This window comes from Rhinopithecus bieti, unplaced genomic scaffold (assembly GCF_001698545.2).
Source record: "Rhinopithecus bieti isolate Rb0 unplaced genomic scaffold, ASM169854v2 scaffold_3040, whole genome shotgun sequence".
NCBI lineage: Eukaryota > Metazoa > Chordata > Mammalia > Primates > Cercopithecidae > Rhinopithecus > Rhinopithecus bieti.
The window spans coordinates 4,113,818-4,132,702 of record NW_016804657.1 but is presented as its reverse complement, the minus strand read 5'-3'; the positions used below and the strand labels follow the sequence as shown (position 1 = coordinate 4,132,702).

Below are 18,885 nucleotides of genomic sequence, written 5' to 3'. Positions count from 1 at the left end.
CGGGTTAGCCAGGATGGTCTCAATCTCCTGACCTTGTGATCCGCCCGTCTCGGCCTCCCAAAGTGCTGGGATTACAGGCTTGAGCCACGACGCCCGGCCGTGTGTGTGTTTTTTAATACAATGCTTTTTTTTTTTAATGTTACCTGGAGTTGGGCCAGACTTCACAGGTTTAGGGCACCGTCCTCTACAAGACTGCTCTAACTTCAGATACCAGCCTCAAGTTTGGGGGTCGCCAGGGTCACTCTCACTTCTGACCAGGTAGCTATAGTTTTAGGTCCCCCAGGCATTCCCTCAGATTTGATCATTGGATGGAATGACTCTTAGAACTCCAGAAAGTACTAAACTTACAATTATAGTTTCATTATAGCAACAGAATATAAATGAGAAGAGAGGTATAGGAGTGTTTGGGATGGTTCCAAACAGGATGCTTCCATTGTCCTCAGGTAGCAATATGCAGAATATTGCCACCCTGCTAGGGAAGCTCCCCTTAGCTTTGGTATGTAGAGTTTTTATTGAGACTTTAAATTATTTAGGCTTGACTGATGGGATCATTGACATATGGTTGAACGCAGTCTCCATCCCCCTTTACTCCTCAGAGGTCTCCTATGGCTCAAAGACCCAAGCCTTTAATCACATAGTTGGTCTTTTTGGGGTGACCAGCAGCCATCCTTAGGTACCTTGTTAGCATAAACTATCAGGCTTGGCACAAGGGGCCCACAATGAATAGCAAAGGTACTTCTGTCACTTAGGAAATTCAAGGGTTTAGAGGTTACCTCCGAGGAACTGGGATCAAATGCCAACCAAATTCTTTTTTTTTTTTAGCTTTTAATTTTTGTGGGTATATAGTAAGTATATATATTTATAAGGTACATGAGATTCTTTGATACAAGCATGGAATGCATAATAATCACATCATGGCAAGTAGGGTATTCATCTTCTCAAGCATTTATCCTTTGTGTTACAAACAATCCAGTTATAGTCTTATAGTTCATTTTAAATGTACAATTAAATTATTGACTATAGGTCAGCCTGTTGTGCTGTCAAATACTAGGTATTTTTGATTCTGTCCCATGAACCATCCCCACATCCCCTACTCCACCCCCACTACCTTTCTCAACCTCAGAGCCTTCTACTCTCTGTCTCCTTGAGTTCAGTCTTTTTAATTTTTAGCTCCCACAAATAAGTGAGAACATGTGAAGTTTGTCTTCCTGTGCTTGGTTTTTATCACTTAACATAATGTCCTTTAGTCTCATCCATATTGTTGCCAGTGACAGAATCTTATTCTTTTTTATGGCTGAATAGTACTCCGTTGTGTATATGTACCACATTTTCTTTATCCATTCATCTGCTGATGGACACTTTGGTTGCTTCCAAATCTTGGCTATTGTGAACAGTGCTGCAACAAGTGTGGGAGTGACTCTTTGATATACTGATTTCCTTCCTTTCTCTTGTTCTTTTTTGTTTGTTTGGTTTGAGACAGAGTCTCATTCTGTTACCCAGGGACTGGAGTGCAGTGGCATAATCTCAGTTCACTGCAACCCTCTGCCTCCTGGGTTCAAGTGATTCTCCTGCCTCAGCCTCCCGAGTAGCTGGGATTACAGGTGCCCACCACCATGCCCGGCAAATTTTTGTATTTTTAGTAGAGACAGGGTTTCACCATGTTGCCCAGGCTGGTCTCGAACTCCTCACCTCAAGTGATCTACCCACTTTGGCCTCTCAAAGTGCTGGGATTACAGGCATGAGCCACAGTGCCCAGCCACCATTTTCCTTTCTTTCAGGCATATACCCAGCAGCAGGACTGCTGGATCATATGGTAGTTCTATTTTTCTTTATTTGAGGAACCTCCAAGCTGTTCTTCATAGTGGTTGTACTACTTTACATTCCCACCAACAGTGTACGGGGATTCCCTTTTCTCCATATTCTCTCCAGCATTTGCTATCGCCTGTCTTTTGGATAAAAGCCATTTTAACTGAGGTAAGATGGTATCTCATTGTGGTTTTGATTTGCATTTCTGTGATCAATGATGTGAGTACCTTCTCATTTACGTGTTTGGCATTTGTATGTCTTCTTTTGCAAAATGTCTATTCAGATCTTTTGCCCATTTTAAAATCAGATTATTAGATTATTTCCTATAGAATTGTTTGAGCTCCTTATATATTCTGGTTATTAATCCCTTGTCAGATGGATAATTTGCAAAGACTTTCTCTCATTCTGTGAGTTGTCTTTTCACTTGGTTGATTGTTTCCTTTGCTGTGTAGAAGCTTCCCCCGCCCCACCTCCCCACTCCCACCCCCACCCCATCCCTGAGATGGGGTCTTGCTCTGTCACCCAGGCTGGAGTGCAGTGTCGTGATCTTGGTTTAACATGATGTGACCCCATTTGTCCATTTTTGCTTCACCAACCAAAAAATTTTTTTTTGTTTTTGAGAACAGGTCTCACTCTGTTGCCCAGTCTGGAGTGCAGTGGTACGATCTTGGCTCACTACAGCCTCAACTTCCTGGGCTCAAGTGATCCTCCCACCTCAGCCTCCTGAGTAGGCTGGGAGTGGGACCACAGGTGCATGTGCCACCATGTTCAGCTAATTTTTTTGGAGTTTTGTAGAGATAGGGTTTTGCCATGTTGCCCAGGCTGGTCTTGAACTTCTGGGCTCAAGTGATCTACCTACCAGGCCTCAAAAAGTGCTGGGAAGGCTGGGCATGGTGGCTCATGCCTGTAATCCCAGCACTTTGGGAGGCCGAGGTGGGCGGATCACGAGATCAGGAGATCAAGACCACGGTGAAACCCCGTCTCTACTAAAAATACAAAAAATTAGCTGGGCGTGGTGGTGGGCACCTGTAATCCCAGCTACTCGGGAGGCTGAGTCAGGAGAATGGCGTGAACCTGGGAGGCGGAGCTTGCAGTGAGCTGAGATCGTGCCAGTGCATTCCAACCTGGGTGACAGAGCGAGACTCCTCAAAAAAAAAAAAAAAAGTGCGTGGATTACAGTTGTGAGCCACCATGCCCAGCTGCCAATCAAATTCTTACTACATAACTGTCAAAATTGAGATGATTTGTATAGATATGATCAAAATTACATTGTATGAAATTATTACATTAATTCAGTTGAGTCAACAAATACTTAAGCCTATTGTGTCTGTGCCAAATATTCTTCTAGATGCTGAGATAAATTTTCTACTTTTAAATGTCAAATTCACTTTGATAGTATTTCAATCATTTATCCAACAAATATTGAGTGTCTATTCTGTGCTCCAGGTACTGGTTTTAGATATAGCAGTGAACAAACCAGAAAAAACTCCTTGTCTTCACGGTGCTTACTTTTTAGTGGTAAATTTATATTCACATTCTCAAGTCAACAAGGTCTATAGTTTATTGTCTGGGTACTTTCATTATGGTGTTTAAGTATTGGGATTTTGTTAGGACATGAAATAGGTAACTTTCTTTTTCTCTACACAGGAATAGTTTGTATAGCACAAGAATTACTATTTATGTGAAAATCTGAAATATGTTAAAATATGGAGATACTTTTGATATTTTTCCATTTCATTTGCTTCTTTAAACCTTTTATATATATGCTTTGATTTGCATTTCATATATATATACACACACACATATATGTATTTCTTCTTCATTATATATGAAATGAAAAGGCAACATAGTTAAGAGTGAGGACTCTGGAGCCTGACTACCTGGATTCAATTTCCATCTTTGCTCTTTGCTTTCTGTGTAGCCTTGGAAAATACTGTTCCTTAGAGCAACACATTTCAACATGCGTGTTGTATATAGCATCTAGTTGTTTTTGCGGTGGAAACCCTTTTGAGATATCTAAATTATCATGCTGCCAGAAAGGTAAATCCTTTTAACACAGTATTCTTCACTTGCCGAGGGATCTAGGGCTTCAGGTTTTCACTCCGCTAATGTGCAGCTGGATGGGTGTTGTAGGAAATTATTTATTTGTGTACTTTTTTAAATGATGGATTTTTATAGAAATTGTATAGTTTTTAGAATTAATTTTAAAGATGAGATCTAATGTTTTACATCTTAAAACCTCTTCTTTTCAGTTATAGCAATTGTCTTATATTTGATGATGCCTATTGTGAACATAAGTGAAGTACTTGGACCCTTGTGCCTTATGCTACTCATGGGAACTGTCCACTGTCAAATTGTGTCTACTCAGTTAACAAGACCATCAGGAAACAATGGAAATCGAAGAAGAAGGTAAGATGAGAAATTACACTGTAGTTGTATATTTTCTGGGAGAGGTGTTATAAAGATTTATAAAGCCTTTGATTAATTTAAAATCTCCCTCTTTTGTGTATTTTTTCATTATTTTTTGGCTTAGGAAATGAATGCATTACTTTGCATTTTTCTCCTTAATGCTGAGAAACCTTGTTATAAACTTTCAGTTCCAGTTTGGGATTTTTGTCATTCAGTACAGCTGTTTAAAAGGAAATTTTATATACTATATTATTCTTTATTAAAATTTATCTTATATATTGTCTTTAAAGAAAACATTCTCTTTGAAATTCAGTCTTAATCAAAATTTGGTGAAATTTCACTGTAAACAAGGATCTTGGTACATTTGGTTAGCGCTACCAAAATTTTACCTTTTTTCAAAAGTGTGTAATAAGAATTGACTTCTAAGTGGTCTAAACTTTTTTTTTTTTTCTTTTTGAGACAGAGTTTCACTCTTGTTGCCCAGGCTGGAGTGCAATGGTGCAATCTTGGCTCACTGCAACCTACACCTCCCGAGTTGAAGCGATTCTCCTGCCTCAGCCTCTCAAGTAGCTGGGATTACAAGCGTATGCCACCACGCCTGGCTAATTTTTTTTTTGAATTTAGTAGAGACGGGGTTTCACCATGTTGGTCAGGCTGGTTTGGAATTCCTGACCTCAGGTGATCCACCCACCTCGGCCTCCTAAAGTGCTGGGATTACAGGCATGAACCACCGCGCCCAGCTGTCTAAACTTTTAATAAGGATTGATTTGGCTTTTCTTTACATATTGAATTCATGTTATATTTTAATCGATTATATGGTATATGTGAGTTTTGGAACTGTTTAAATGTTCTTAGGTATATGCAGTGTTACCTTCCAAAAGTTATGTTATCCTCCCTCAGAATATCTGTAGATATTTGCCTGCGTAAGCAATTACTAAATAAGAATTTTCCATTAGGTGCAATGAATTTCAACGTATTCTTATTTTGAATGTTATTTTAAAACTTTTAAAAAAGAAGATTTCTTGTAAGTTCAGTTAAATTGATTGAATATTTTCTAAGGAAATAAAATGCTATGCTATGTCTTATTGATATATATAGTATATATCTTTTAATTATATAGGATATCAATAAAAAGTGATCAGTTGCTATTATTCTATGTTCCCCTTATAAAATGTGCCATAAGAGGTAGATTCCTAACGTCCATATTTAAAGAAATTGCTCCTTCTGCTAGTGGTGTTGAATGTGCCTGAACAAACTTTTGGTCATACAAGTGGAAATTTTTTTTTAGTAGATTCTGAATAGCAGTTCTATTTCTTTAATGAATGAACAAAATGGTAGCATAGGACTTTGGTTCGGAATCTGGTTTTGCCCTCAAATCAGAAAGTTCTTGCATAATTTATCCTCAGTATATGAAGTTAAACTATACTTGATTTTAGGTAGTAATTTGTCAGTATAATTTTCTATAGGGATATTTTGGGCAGAAATAGGGTCTTGAATAATCTGAAGTTACTGAAATTTTTTTTGTAGAAAATTGCGAAAAACTGTAAATGGTGATGGGAGCCGAGAAAATGGAAATAACACCTCTGATAAAGTCAGAGGAATAGAAACTTTGGAATCTGTACCCATTATTGGTGGTTTTTGGGAGACTGTCTTTGGCAACAGGTGGGAGTTTTTTTTACTTGATTTTGTATTCACATGGTGTTTACAGAATGTATAGTATCATCAGGTCATAGGAGTAAGTAGTATAGACTTGGTGTGACTTTTAAGGGTTATCAGAGGGCTTGCTTACTCAAAATGTTGTCTTCACTGTCTGTTTTGTTAACTGTGAATGCAGTAATCTATCATGAAAGTATTCTGTTTTTTGTTTGTTTGCTTGTTTTTTTTGAAACGGAATCTCATTCTGTCACCCAGGCTGGAGTGCAGTGGCACAATCTTGGCTCATTGCAACCTCTGCCTCTTGAGTTCAAGCGATTCTCCTGCCTCAGCCTTCCAAGTAGCTGGGATTACAGGTGCCTGCCACCACACCCGGCTAATTTTTGTATTTTAGTAGAGACAGAGTTTCGCCATGTTGCCCAGGCTGATCTCAAATTCCTGACCTCAGGCCTCAGGCATGAGTCATCGCACCTGGCCTGATTTCCTTTCTTTCGGGCATATACCCAGCAGCAGGACTGCTGGATCATATGGTAGTTCTATTTTTCTTTATTTGAGGAACCTCCAAGCTGTTCTTCATAGTGGTTGTACTACTTTACATTCCCACCAACAGTGTACGGGGGTTCCCTTTTCTCCATATCCTTTCCAGCATTGCTATTGCCTATCTTTTGGATAAAAACCATTTTAACTGAGGTGAGATGATATCTCATTGTGGTTTTGATTTGCATTTCTGTGATCAATGATATGAGCACCTTTTCATATACCTGTTTGGCATTTGTATGTCTTCTTTTGAGAAATGTCTATTTAGATCTTTTGCCTATTTTAAAATCAGATTATTAGATTTTTCCTATAGAATTGTTTGAGCTCCTTATATATTCTGGTTATTAATCCCTTGTCAGATGGATAATTTGCAAAGACTTTCTCTCATTCTGTGAGTTGTCTTTTCACTTGGTTGATTGTTTCCTTTGCTATATAGAAGCTTTTTAACTTGATGTGATCTCATTTGTCCAGTTTGCTTTGGTTGCCTGTGTTTGTGGAGTATTATTTAAGAAATCTTTGCCCAGACTGATATCTGGAGAATTTCCCTAATGTTTTCTTTTAGTGATTTCATAGTTTGGGGTCCTAGATTTAGTTTTTTAATTCACTTTTATTTGATTTTTGCATATGGTGAGAGATAAGGGTGTAATTTCATTCTTCTGCATGTGGATATTCAGTTTTTCCAGCACCATTTATTGAAGAGCCTGTCCTTTCTCCAATGTATGTTCTTGGCATCTTTGTCAAAACTGAGTTCACTGTTGGCCGGGCACAGTGGCTCATGCCTGTAATCCCAGCACTTTGGGAGGCTGAGGTGGGGGGATTATTTGAGGTCAGGAGTTCAAGACTTGTCTCTACTAAAAATGCAAGAATTATCCATGCGTGGTGGTGGGTGCCTATAATCCCAGCTACTCGGGAGGTGGAAGCAGGAGAATCGCTTGAACCTGGGAGGCAGAGGTTGCAGCGAGCCAAGATCTCACCACTGCACTCCAGCCTACATGACAGAGCGTGACCCTGTCTCAAAGAAAAAAAAAAAAAAGAGTTCACTGTAGATGTATGGATTTATTTCTGGGTTCTCAATTCTGTTCTGTTGGCCTATGTGTTTTTATGCCACTACCGTGCTCCTTTGGTTAGTATAGTGCTGTAGTACAATTTGAAGTCAGGTAATGTGATTCTTTCAGTTTTGTTATTTTTACTTAGGATATCTTTGGTTATTTTGGGTCTTTTGTGATTCCATATTATTATTATTATTATTTTTGAGACGAAGTCTTCTTCTTTTGCCCAGGCTAGAGTGCAAATGGTGTGATCTCAGCTCATTACAACCTCTGCCTCCCAGGGTCAAGCAATTCTCCTGCTTCAGCCTCCCAAATAGCTGGGATTACAGGCACCCACCACCACGCCTGGCTAATTTAGTAGAGACAGGGTTTCACCATGTTGGCCAGGCTGGTCTCAAACTCCTGACCTCAGGTGATCCGCCCACCTCGGCCTCCCAAAGTGCTGGGATTATAGGTGTGAGCCACCGCTCCTGGCCGATTCCATATAAGTTTTAGGATTGTTTTTTCTATTTCTATGAAGAATGTCATTGGTATTTTTATAGGGATTGCATTGAATCTATAGACTGCTTTGGTTAGTATGGATATTTTTAACAATAATGTTTTTTCCAGTTCATAAACTATGGAATATCTTTCCATATTTTTTGCATTCTCTTCAATTTCTTAAATCAATGTTTTATAGTTTTCATTATAGAGATCTTTCACTTCTTTGGTTAAGTTAATTGCTCAGTGTTTATTTGTAACTGTTAGAAATCGTATCACTTTCTTGATTTCTTTTTTAAATTGTTTGCTGTTGGCATGTAGAAATGCTATTGATTTTTTATGTTGATTTTGTATCCTGTAACTTTAATGAATTTATCAGTTCTGATAGTTTTTTGGTGGAATCTTTAGGTTTTTCCAAATATAAGATCGTATCATCTATAGACAAAGGTAATTTGAATTCTTCTTTTCCAATTTGTATGCCTTTTATTTCTGTCTCTTGTCTGATTGCTTTAGCTAGGACTTCTAGTACTATATTGAATAACAGTGATGAAAGTGGGCATCCTTGTCATTTTCCAGATCTTAGAGGAAAGGCTTTCAGTTTTTCCTCATTCAGCATGATACCAGCTGTGGGTCTGTCATGTGACTTTTATTCTTTTGAAGTATGTTCCTTCTGTACCCTGATTTTTGAGAATTATTATCATGAAGGGATATTGAATTTTATCAAATGCTTTTTCATCATCATTTGAAATGATTATATGGTTTTTTCCTTCATTCTGTTGGTATGATGTGTCACATTAATTGACTTGTATGTATGTTAAACCATCCTTGCATCCCTGGTATAACCCTACTTGGTCATGATGAATGATCTTTTTATTTATTTATTTCATTTTATCTTATTGTTATTAATATTTGAGACAGAGCCTCACTCTGTTGCCCAAGCTTGAGTGCAGTGGCGTGATCTTGGCTCAGTGCAACCTCTGCTTCCCAGTTCAAGTGATTCTTGTGTGTGAGCCCCCCATGTAGCTGGGACCACAGGCATGTGCCACCACATCCCTCCCTAATTTTTTGTATTTTTTGTAGAGGTGCACAGAAGTCAAGAATTGAGATTTGGGAACCTCTGCCTAGATTTCACAGGATGTGTGGAAATGCTTGGATGTCCAGGCAGAAGTTTGCTGCCAGGGCAGGGCACTCATGGCAAACCTTTGCTAGGGCAGTGTGGAAGGGGAATGTGGGATGGGCACCCCCACATAGAGTCCTCACTGGGGCACTGCCTAGTGGAGCTGTGAGAAGCAGGCCATGGTCTTCAAGACCCCAGAATGGTAAATCCACTGATAGCTTGCACTGTGCGCCTGGAAAAGCCACAGACACTCAACACCAGCCTGTGAAAGCAGTCAGGAGGGAGGCTGTACCCTTCTGGTGATACTTGATATCATTTTAAATTTCTGGAATGTTTTAAGATTTGTTTTGTGGCTATAATATGGTATATCCCTGAAAATGATTCATGCACTGAGGAGAAAAATGTGTATTCCATAGCCGATAAGTGAAATGTTCGGTAAATGTCTGTCAGGTCTATTTGGTCTGTAGTGTAGTAAAGTCCAATGTTTTTTGTTGATATTCGCTTTATGTATCTGGGTGCTTCAGTGTTGGGTGCATATATATTTACAATTATTATGTCCTTTTGCTGCATTGACCCCTTTATCATTATATCATGACCTTCTTTAACTCTTTTTATAGTTAAAATCTATTTTGTCTGATATAAGTATAGCTACTTGATATGGTTAGGCTGTGTCTCCACCCAAATATCAACTCGAATTATATTTCCCAGCATTCCCATGTATTGCGGGAGGGAGCCAGGGGGAGGTAATTGAATCATGGGGGCTGGTCTTTCCTGTGCTAGTCTCGTGATAGTGAATAAGTCTCACAAGATCTGATGGGTTTATCAGGAGTTTCCGCTTTTTGCTTCTTCCTCATTTTCTCTTGCTGCCGCCATATAAGAAGTGCCTTTCACCTCCTGCTGTGATTCTGAAGCCTCCCCAGCCTTGTGGAACTGTAAGTCCAGTTAAACCTCTTCTTCTTCTCAGTCTCAGGTATGTCTTTATCAGCAGCATGAAAATGAACTAATACAGTAAATGGGTACCAGTAGAGTGGGGCATTGCTGAAAAGATACCTGAAAATGTGGAAACAACTTTGGAACTGGGTTACAGGCAAAGGTTGGAACAGTTTGGAGTGCTCAGAAGAAGACATGAAAATGTGGGAAAGTTTGGAACCTCCTGGAGATTTGTTGAATGGCTTTGACAGAAATGCTGATAGTGATATGAACAATAAGATCCAGGCTGAGGTGGTAACAGATGGAGATGAGGAACTTGTTGGGAACTGAAGAGAAGGTGACCCTTGTTATGTTTTGGCAAAAAGACTGGTGGCATTTTACCCCTGCCTTAGGGATTTGTGGAACTTTGAACTTAAGATAGATGATTTAGGGTATCTGGCGGAAAAAAAATCGAAGCAGCAAAGCATTAAAGAGGTGATTTGGGTGTGGCTAAAGGCATTCGGTTTTATAAGGGAAGCAGAGCATAAAAGTTTGGAAAATTTGCACCTTGACTGTGCAATAGAAAAGAAAAACCCAGGCTGGGCACGGTGGCTCATGCCTGTAATCCCAGCACTTTGGGAGGCCAAGGTGGGCAGATCACCTGAGGTCAGGAGTTCAAGACCAACCTGGCCAACATGGTGAAACCCCGTCTCTACTAAAAAAATACAAAAATTAGCCAGGCGTGATGGTGGGTGCCTGTAATCCCAGCTACCTGGAAGGCTGAGGCAGGGGAGTTGCTTGAACCCAAGAGGCGGAGTTTGCAGTGAGCTGAGATCATGCCACTGCACTCCAGCCTGCGCGACAGAACGAGACTCTGTCTCAAAAAAAAAAAAGAAGAGGAAAAGAAAAACCCATTTTCTGGGGAGAAATTCAAACTGGCTATAGAAATTTGCATAAGTAGCAAGGAGCCTAACATTAATCCCCAAGCAATGGGGAAAATGTTTCCAGGCCATGTCAGATACTTTTATGGTAGCCCCTCCCATCATAGGCCTGGAGGCCTAGGAAGAAAAAGTGGTTCATGGTCCGGACCCAGGGTCCTCATGCTGTGTGCAGCCTTGGGACTTGGTGTCCTGTGTCCCAGTTGCTCCAGCCATGGAGCCAATGTACTCCAATGTACAGCTCAGACTATGGCTTCAGAGGGTGGAAGCTCCAAACCTTGGCAGCTTCCACATGGTGTTGAGCCTGCAGGTGCACAGAAGTCAAGAATTGAGGTTTGGGAACCTCTGCCTAGATTTCAGAAGATGGATGCCCAGGCAATAGTTTGCTGCAGGGGCAGGACCCTTATGGAGAACCTCTGTGAGGGCAGTGTGGAAGGGGAAAGGTGGAGTTGGAGCCCCCACACAGAGTCCCTACTGGGGTACTGCCTAGTGGAGCTGTGAGAAGAAGGCCACCATCCTCCAGACCCCAGAATGGTAGATCCACCAACAGCTTGCACTGTGCTCCTAGAAAAGCCCCAGGCACTCAACACCAGCCTGTGAAAGCAGCCAGGAGGGAGGCTTTACTCTGCAAAGCCACAAGGACAGAGCTGCCCAAGACTATGTGAACCCACCTTTTGCATCAGCGTAACCTGGATGTGAGACCTGGAGTCAAAGGAGATCATTTTGGAGCTTTAAAATTTGATTGCCTCACTGGATTTTGGACTTGCAAGGGCCCTGTAACCCCTTTGTTTTGGCCAGTTTCTCCCGTTTGGAATGTCTGTATTTCCCAATACTTGTACCCCCATTGTATCTAGGAAGTAACTAGCCTGCTTTTGATTTTACAGGCTCATAGGTTGAAGGGACTTGCCTTGTCTCAGATGAGATTTTGGACGCTGGACTTTTGGGTTAATGTTGAAATGAGTTAAGACTTTGGGGGAGTATTGGGAAGGGATGATTGGTTTTGAAATGTGAGGACATGAAGTTTGGAGAGGCAAGGAGCAGAATGATATGGTTTGGCTGTGTCCCCACCCAAATCTCAACTTGAGTTGTATCTCCCAGAATTCCAATGGGTTGTGGGAGGGGCCCGGGGAGGGTAATTGAATCATGGGGGCTGGTCTTTCCCATGCTGTTCTTGTGATAGTGAATAAGTCTCACAGGATCTGATGGGTTTATCAGGGGTTTCCGCTTTTGCTTCTTCCTCATTTTCTCTTGCCACCACCATGTAAGAAGTGCCTTTTACCTCCCGCCATAATTCTGAGGGGCCTCCCCAGCCATGTGGAGCTGTAAGTCCAGTTAAATCTCTTTTTCTTCCCAATCTTGGGTGTGTCTTCATCAGCAGCATGAAAATGGACTAATATACTACTCCTGCTAATTTTTAGTTTCTATTGGCATGGAATATCTTTTTCCATTGCCTTATTTTCAGCCTGTGTGTATGTTTATAGGTAAAGTTTGTTTCTTGTAGGTAACAGATCATGGATTTTGTTTTTTTAATTCATTAAGCCACTCTATGTCTTTTGATTAGAAAGTTTAGTTCATTTACATTCCATGCCCTTAGTGATAAGTAAGGACTTACTCTTGCCACTTTGTTAGTTGTTTTCTGGTTCATTTGTGATCTTCTTTTCTTTCGTTCTTTCTCGTCTTCCTCTTAGTGAAGGTGATTTTCTCTAGTGGTATTTTAAAATTTATTTCTTTTTTTTGTGTGTGTATCTGTTTTTTCTTTAAATTTGGGGTTACATTGAGGCTTGCAAATAATATTTTATAACCTATTATTTTTAAACTGATGACACTGATTGCATAAACAAGCAAACAAACTCATAAACCAGCAAAGAGAAAAGTAATACAAACTGTACACTTTCATTCTGTTCCCTTGCTTTTTAACTTTTTGTTGTTTGTATTTATATCTTTTTGTACTGTCTGTGTCTTGGAATGTTGTATTCTTTTACATTGGTTCATCTTTTAGTCTTTCTATTGAAGATATGAATAGTTTACACACGACAATTACAGAGTTATAATATTCTGTCTTTATTGTGTACTTACTATTACTAATGAGTTTTCTACCTTCAGATGGTTGCTTATTGCTCATTAATGTCTTTTCTTTCAATTTGAAGAACTCTCTTTTGCATTTCTTGTAGGCAGGTCTGTTGATGAAATCCTTCAGCTTTTGTTTTTTTCTGGGGATATCTTTATTTTTCCTTCTTGTTTGAAGTTTATTTTGCTGGATATACTATTCTAGAATAAAAGGTTTTCCTTTAGCAGTTTAAATATGTCAGACTGGCTGCACATAGTGGCTCATGCCTATAATCCCAGCACTTTGGGAGGCCAAGATGGGAGGATTGCTTGAGGCCAGAAGTTCAAGACCAACCTGGGCAACATTAGGGAGACCCAATCTCTACAAAAATAAAAATAAAAAATTAGCTGGGTGTGGTGACATGTGCCTGTGGTGCCAGCTATGCTGGAGGTTGAGATAAGAAGATCACCTGAGCCAAGGACATTGAGGCGGTAGTGAGCTGTCATTATGACAGTGAACTCCAGCCTGGGCAACTGAGATCCCCATCTTAAAAAAAAAAAAAGTAAAAAGAAATAAGTAAATAAATATGTCATACCACTCTCTCCTAGCCTATAAGGTTTGCACTGAGAAGTTTGCTACCAGACATATTGGAGCATCTTTGTATGCTATTTGTTTCTTTTCTCTTGCTGCTTTCAGGATCCTTTCTTTATCCTTGATCTGTGAGGGTTTGATTGTTAAATGCCTTGAGGTATTCTTCTTTGGGTTAAATCTGTTTGGTATTGTGTGACCTTCTTGTACTTGAATATTGGTATCTTACTCTAGATTTGGGAACTTTTCTGTTATTATGCCTTTGAATAAACTTTATACTCCTATCTCTCTCTCTACCTCCTCTTTAAGGTCAGTAACTCTTAGATTTGCTGTTTTGAGGCTATTTTCCAGAATTTTTAGGTGTATTCATTCTTTTTTATTCTTTTTCTTTCATCTCTTCTGTATTTTTAAACAATCTGTCATCAAGCGCACTGATTCATTCTTCTGCTTGATTAATTCTGCTGTTAAGAGACTCTGATGCATTCTTCAGTATGTCAGTTGCATTTTTCAGCTCCAGAATTGGTTTTTTTTTTTTTTTTTTTTTTTTTTTTTTTTTTTTAGTTATTTCACTCTCTTTGTTAAATTTATCTGATAGCATTCTGAATTCCTTCTGTGTATTCTTGAATTTCTTTGTGTTTCCTCAAAATAGCTTTTTTTTTTTTTCAATGGTACAATCTTGGCTCACTGCAGTCTCCACCTCCCAGGCTCAAGTGATCCTCCTGCCTCAGCCTCCCACGTAGCTGGGACTACAGGCACATGCCATTGCACCCAGCTAATTTTTTTGTTTTTTGTAAAGATGAGGTTTTGCCATGTTGCCCAGGCTGGTTTTGAACTCCTTGGCTCAAGTGATCCACCTGTCCCTTGGCCTCACGAAGTGCTGGGATTACAGGCATAAGCCACTGTGCCTGGCCAAAAATAGCTGTTTTGAATTTTCTGTCTCTAAGGTTGTATATTTCTGTCTCTCTAGAATTGGTCACTTATTATATCTTATTAGTTGGTTTGGTGAGGTCATTTTTTCTTTGATGGTCTTGATGCTTATGGATGTTCATTACTGTCTGCGCACTGAATGGTTAGATGTTTATTGTAGTCTTCACAGTCTGGGCATCTTTGTACCTGTCCTTCTTGGGAAGGCTTTCCAAGTATTAGAGGAGAATTGGGTGTTGTGATCTAAGTCTTTGGTCACTGCAGCTGTATCTGCATTCAGGGGCACCCTAAGCCCAGTAATGCCGCAGCTGCTGTAGACTTGTAGAGGTTACTGCCTTGGTGGTGTTGGGTCAGATCTGGGAGAATTCTCTGGATTGCCAGGCAGAGACTCTTGTTCTCTTCCCTAACTTTCTCCCAAACAAATGGAGTCTCTCTCTCTCTCTGCTGAGCTGCTTGGAGCCAGGAGGGGGTGACACAGCACCTCTGTGGCCATTAATACTGGGACTGGCCTGGGTCACGCCTGAAGCCAGCACAGCACTGGGTCTTGCCCAAGGTCCACATGGTGACCACTTGCCTGTCTACCACCTATGTTTACTCAAAGCCCAAGGGCAGATTCAGCCAGGCTTATGTCCTTCCTTTTAGGGCAGCAAGTTACCCCTGGCTCTGGGCAGATCCGGAGATGCTGTCAGGGCCTGGCATTGAGAACCTTAGGAATCTACCTGTCGCTGTGTTCTATGGCAGCTGAGCTCGCACCCAAACCAAAAGACAAACTCCTCACTCTTCTCTCCCATTTCCTCAAGCAGAGGAATCTCTCCCCATGGCCACCACTGCCCCAGGCCTGCAGCAAGTACTGCACGGCTGTCGCTGATGTTCACTCAAGGTCCAAGGGCTCTTTGGTTAGCTTGCGGTCAATGCTGATAGGCCTGGGTGTCTCCCTTCAGGGCAGTGTGCTCCCCTCTGGCCCGGGGTGGGTCCAGAAATACCATCCAGGAGCTATGGCCTAGAATCAGGGACCTCAAGAGCACACTTGGTGCTCTACCCCACTGTGATTGAGCTCGTACCCTGCCTGTAAGACAGGGTTCCCTTTACTCTTCCCTCTTTTCCTCAAGCAGAAAGAGTCTCTCCCTGTAGCCACCACAGCTGGGAATATACTGGGTCACTCCTGAGGCCAGTATGGCTCTGAGTCTCACCCAAGACCCACAGTGAGTACTGCCTGGCTACTGTTTGAGCCCAAGGGCTCTTTGGTCAGCAGGTGATGACTCCTGCTGAGACTGGATCCTTCCCTTCAAATGTGCTGGTTGCATTTGGGTCCAAGATGTGTCTAGAAATGTCGTCCATAAGTTAGGTCCTGGAATGGGGGCCTCAGGACTGTGGTCCCTTATTCTACTCTGGCTGAGCTGGTCCTTTTTACTCTTCTGTCTCTTCCTGGGCTGTGAGCAACACTGCCTGGCTTTGCAGTAGGGGTGGCACAAGCACTCCCTGGCCACTCAGCTGGTGTCTCAGTAGGTCATGTGTACCCTAAGTCTGCTGGGCTAGTGGAGTAGTAGTAACAGACGATATAAGGTAGGAGTTGCATTGTGTTTGAGAAGATGTGGAGAGGACTATGAACCTACTTTTGTGCAACACTGAAAAGTATACGCTTCCTTTCAGTTAATTGACCTGAGTCTTTGAAGAATAGACTCACATTCTGAGTCTGTGATTGAATATTTTGTCATTCTACACCCTTACTTAGCAAGCTAAAATCCTGAAAATATGATTCCTGAATTTTCTTGATTTCCAGAATAATATAGCGTATTCCTTAGAAGAAAGTGGTTTCATGAAAGGTGTTATTTTCAAAAAACTAATCTTCTTTTCCTTTTTTTCTTTTAAAATAGGATTAAAAGAGTAAAATTAATATCTAACAAAGGGACTGAAACTGACAATGACCCAAGTTGTGTCCGTCCTATCATTAAGAAGAGACAATGTCGACCAGAGATTAGAATGTGGCAAACAAGAGAGAAAGCAAAATTTTCAGATGGAGAAAAGTGCCATAGGGTAAGATTTAGATGGATTTAACAAGCCTTTTTTTCCCTCATGTAACATTTTCCTATTAAGACTCTGTTAGAGATATAAAATAGATACTAGTAGGTTTGTAAATTTGTCCTAACAAGTAAAACCACAGGATATGAAAAGAAGCTATCACATGAAGACTGGAACTTAGTCTTAAAATTTCTAGTACTAGACTTGTTATTAATTTTGCGAGTTATCCAGCCTTAGCAGTAGGCTAGTAGATTTAATAAACAGATTAGTGAAGAGGGTGCTGTGTCATATTCCAGAGAAGCAGTGACAGTATAGTAAGAGTTTGGGAAATTATTTTGTAGGTTTAGGTAGAGATGGTCTGCTCTATGTCTAAAACTAGCTATATGCTTTTACTTTATAGTTTTAAACTGTTTTCTTGTTGGTTAGATCGTGGCATTTAGTCTAATAATTATTGAGCCATTACTGTAACCAGGCAGTGTTCTAAGTACTTTACATATACTAACTTACCTCATTTATTTTCAACAAACCTGTGAAATAGATGCTTTTATTATCATTTCTTTTCAGATGAGGAAACTCAGCTCCAGACAGATTTAGTAAATTGCTCAAGGTTATGTATCTAGTAAGTAGAAGAGTTGTGATTCAGGCTTAGAGTTTGACTTGAGTCTTGGTTTTTGAATACTTCGTAACACTGCCTCTTCATTTAGGTTATTTAGTTTCAAGTTAATATTTTTCTTAATTGAGATTAAATAATATGTGGATTTATTCAGTTTTGGGTTAGTTTACTTTTGCTGCTTGGTAGTTTTTGTATGATTTTTTTGTTTTACACATGCAGCTTATTAGAATATTTTGGGCTGTCCCCTGTGAAGATATTGCTGTTCTCTTTGTAGGAGGCTTTTAGGCGTTTGGGTAATGGGGTGTCTGATGACCTGTCAAGTGAGGAAGACGGTGAAGCACGGACACAGATGATATTACTGCGTAGGAGTGTGGAAGGGGCCTCAAGTGACAATGGTTGTGAAGTTAAGAATAGAAAATCAATACTTTCAAGGCACCTAAACTCTCAGGTAATTTCTATTTTAGTTTATGAAAGTATAGGACTAAATCATTGAAGTTAGTAACAAAGCATTTAACATATCTTCCTATTGTTTGTTGGTTTGATTTTTGGCAGGTAAAGAAAACCACTACAAGGTGGTGTCATATTGTGCGGGATTCAGATAGTCTGGCTGAATCAGAATTTGAATCAGCAGCCTTTAGCCAGGTAAAGTATCCCTGAGAAATCAGGGTGTATTTTTGAGTGTAATAACTTTATCCATTCCTTTTTTTATTGGTTGCCCTAAAGTTGCGTTTACATTAATAATTGCTAGCCCTTTCCTTGTCTCCAATTATCTATCTCCTTATCTGGCAGCTTTTAATGACTACACACCTAGAAAGAATATTTTTCTGCATTGACCCTGAGCTTAAAAGTATCACAGATGATGCCCAGAAAGAGGTTACTTAATCCCTGAATAATGAGATTATTAAATATTCACTTGGAATATGAGGTTTATTTTTAAACATCATAAATTGGATTGACACTGATGAAGACAGATTTTTGAGAAAGGAGTTCTGAAAGATGGGAGTAGTAAATCTCATCATGAGAGCTAAAGGGCATATTATATTATTTGGAAAATTGTAAGTCAGAGGTGAGCAGAGTAGATGGTGGTGGTGTGGTTTTTCTTTTGTTTTGATGAACAAGGCAATTGTGATCATGGAATAACTTTCATATTTATGTTTGTACTTTTCTTTGCCTGATTATCCTTTAACATTTTGGAGCTGAGTAGGTCTGTAGTCAAGTTCACAATATTTAGAGTTGGGGACACTTTGTGTGTGTCAAAAAGCTCAGCTAAGCCAATTGAGTTGGTCATCTTGGTGTGCTTATAGCAATCACTCCCTTCCCAGAACACCTTAGTTGAACAGTTCTGTAACTTGGCAATAGCTTCTTAGAGGGAGTCCTGCTAGCTAGAGACATCAGAGTTTAACATTTAAATATTAAAATCTATTATTGGCCAGACATGGTGGCTCACGCCTGTAATCCCAACACTTTGAGAGGTTGAGGTGGGTGGATAGCTTGAGACCAGGAGTCTGAGACCAGCCTAGGCAACAAAATGAGACCCCATCTTTACAAAAAAAAAAATATGGCCGGGCGCGGTGGCTCAAGCCTGTAATCCCAGCACTTTGGGAGGCCGAGACGGGCGGATCACGAGGTCAGGAGATCGAGACCATCCTGGCTAATACGGTGAAACCCCGTCTCTACTAAAAAAATACAAAAAACTAGCCGGGCGACGAGGCGGGCGCCTGTAGTCTCAGCTACTCGGGAGGCTGAGGCAGGAGAATGGCGTGAACCCGGGAGGCGGAGCTTGCAGTGAGCTGAGA

At 40.4% G+C, this 18,885-nt stretch overlaps 1 protein-coding gene across 8 annotated transcripts in view; it reads left to right on the top strand.

Moving 5' to 3' along the window:
• The window catches only part of PHTF1 (putative homeodomain transcription factor 1), a 64,079-nt gene that overhangs the window by 31,452 nt on the left and 13,742 nt on the right, over window positions 1-18,885 (top strand). For 6 of the 8 annotated variants that reach the window (XM_017869752.1, XM_017869758.1, XM_017869756.1 and 3 more), the window contains 5 exons: window positions 4,059-4,215; window positions 5,743-5,877; window positions 16,332-16,491; window positions 17,364-17,537; window positions 17,642-17,731. In XM_017869752.1, coding sequence (XP_017725241.1) covers window positions 4,059-4,215; window positions 5,743-5,877; window positions 16,332-16,491; window positions 17,364-17,537; window positions 17,642-17,731 — 716 coding nt within the window. The remainder of the gene's footprint in view (window positions 1-4,058; window positions 4,216-5,742; window positions 5,878-16,331; window positions 16,492-17,363; window positions 17,538-17,641; window positions 17,732-18,885) is intronic. The other 2 variants (XM_017869754.1, XM_017869757.1) reach the window with 1 other exon arrangement.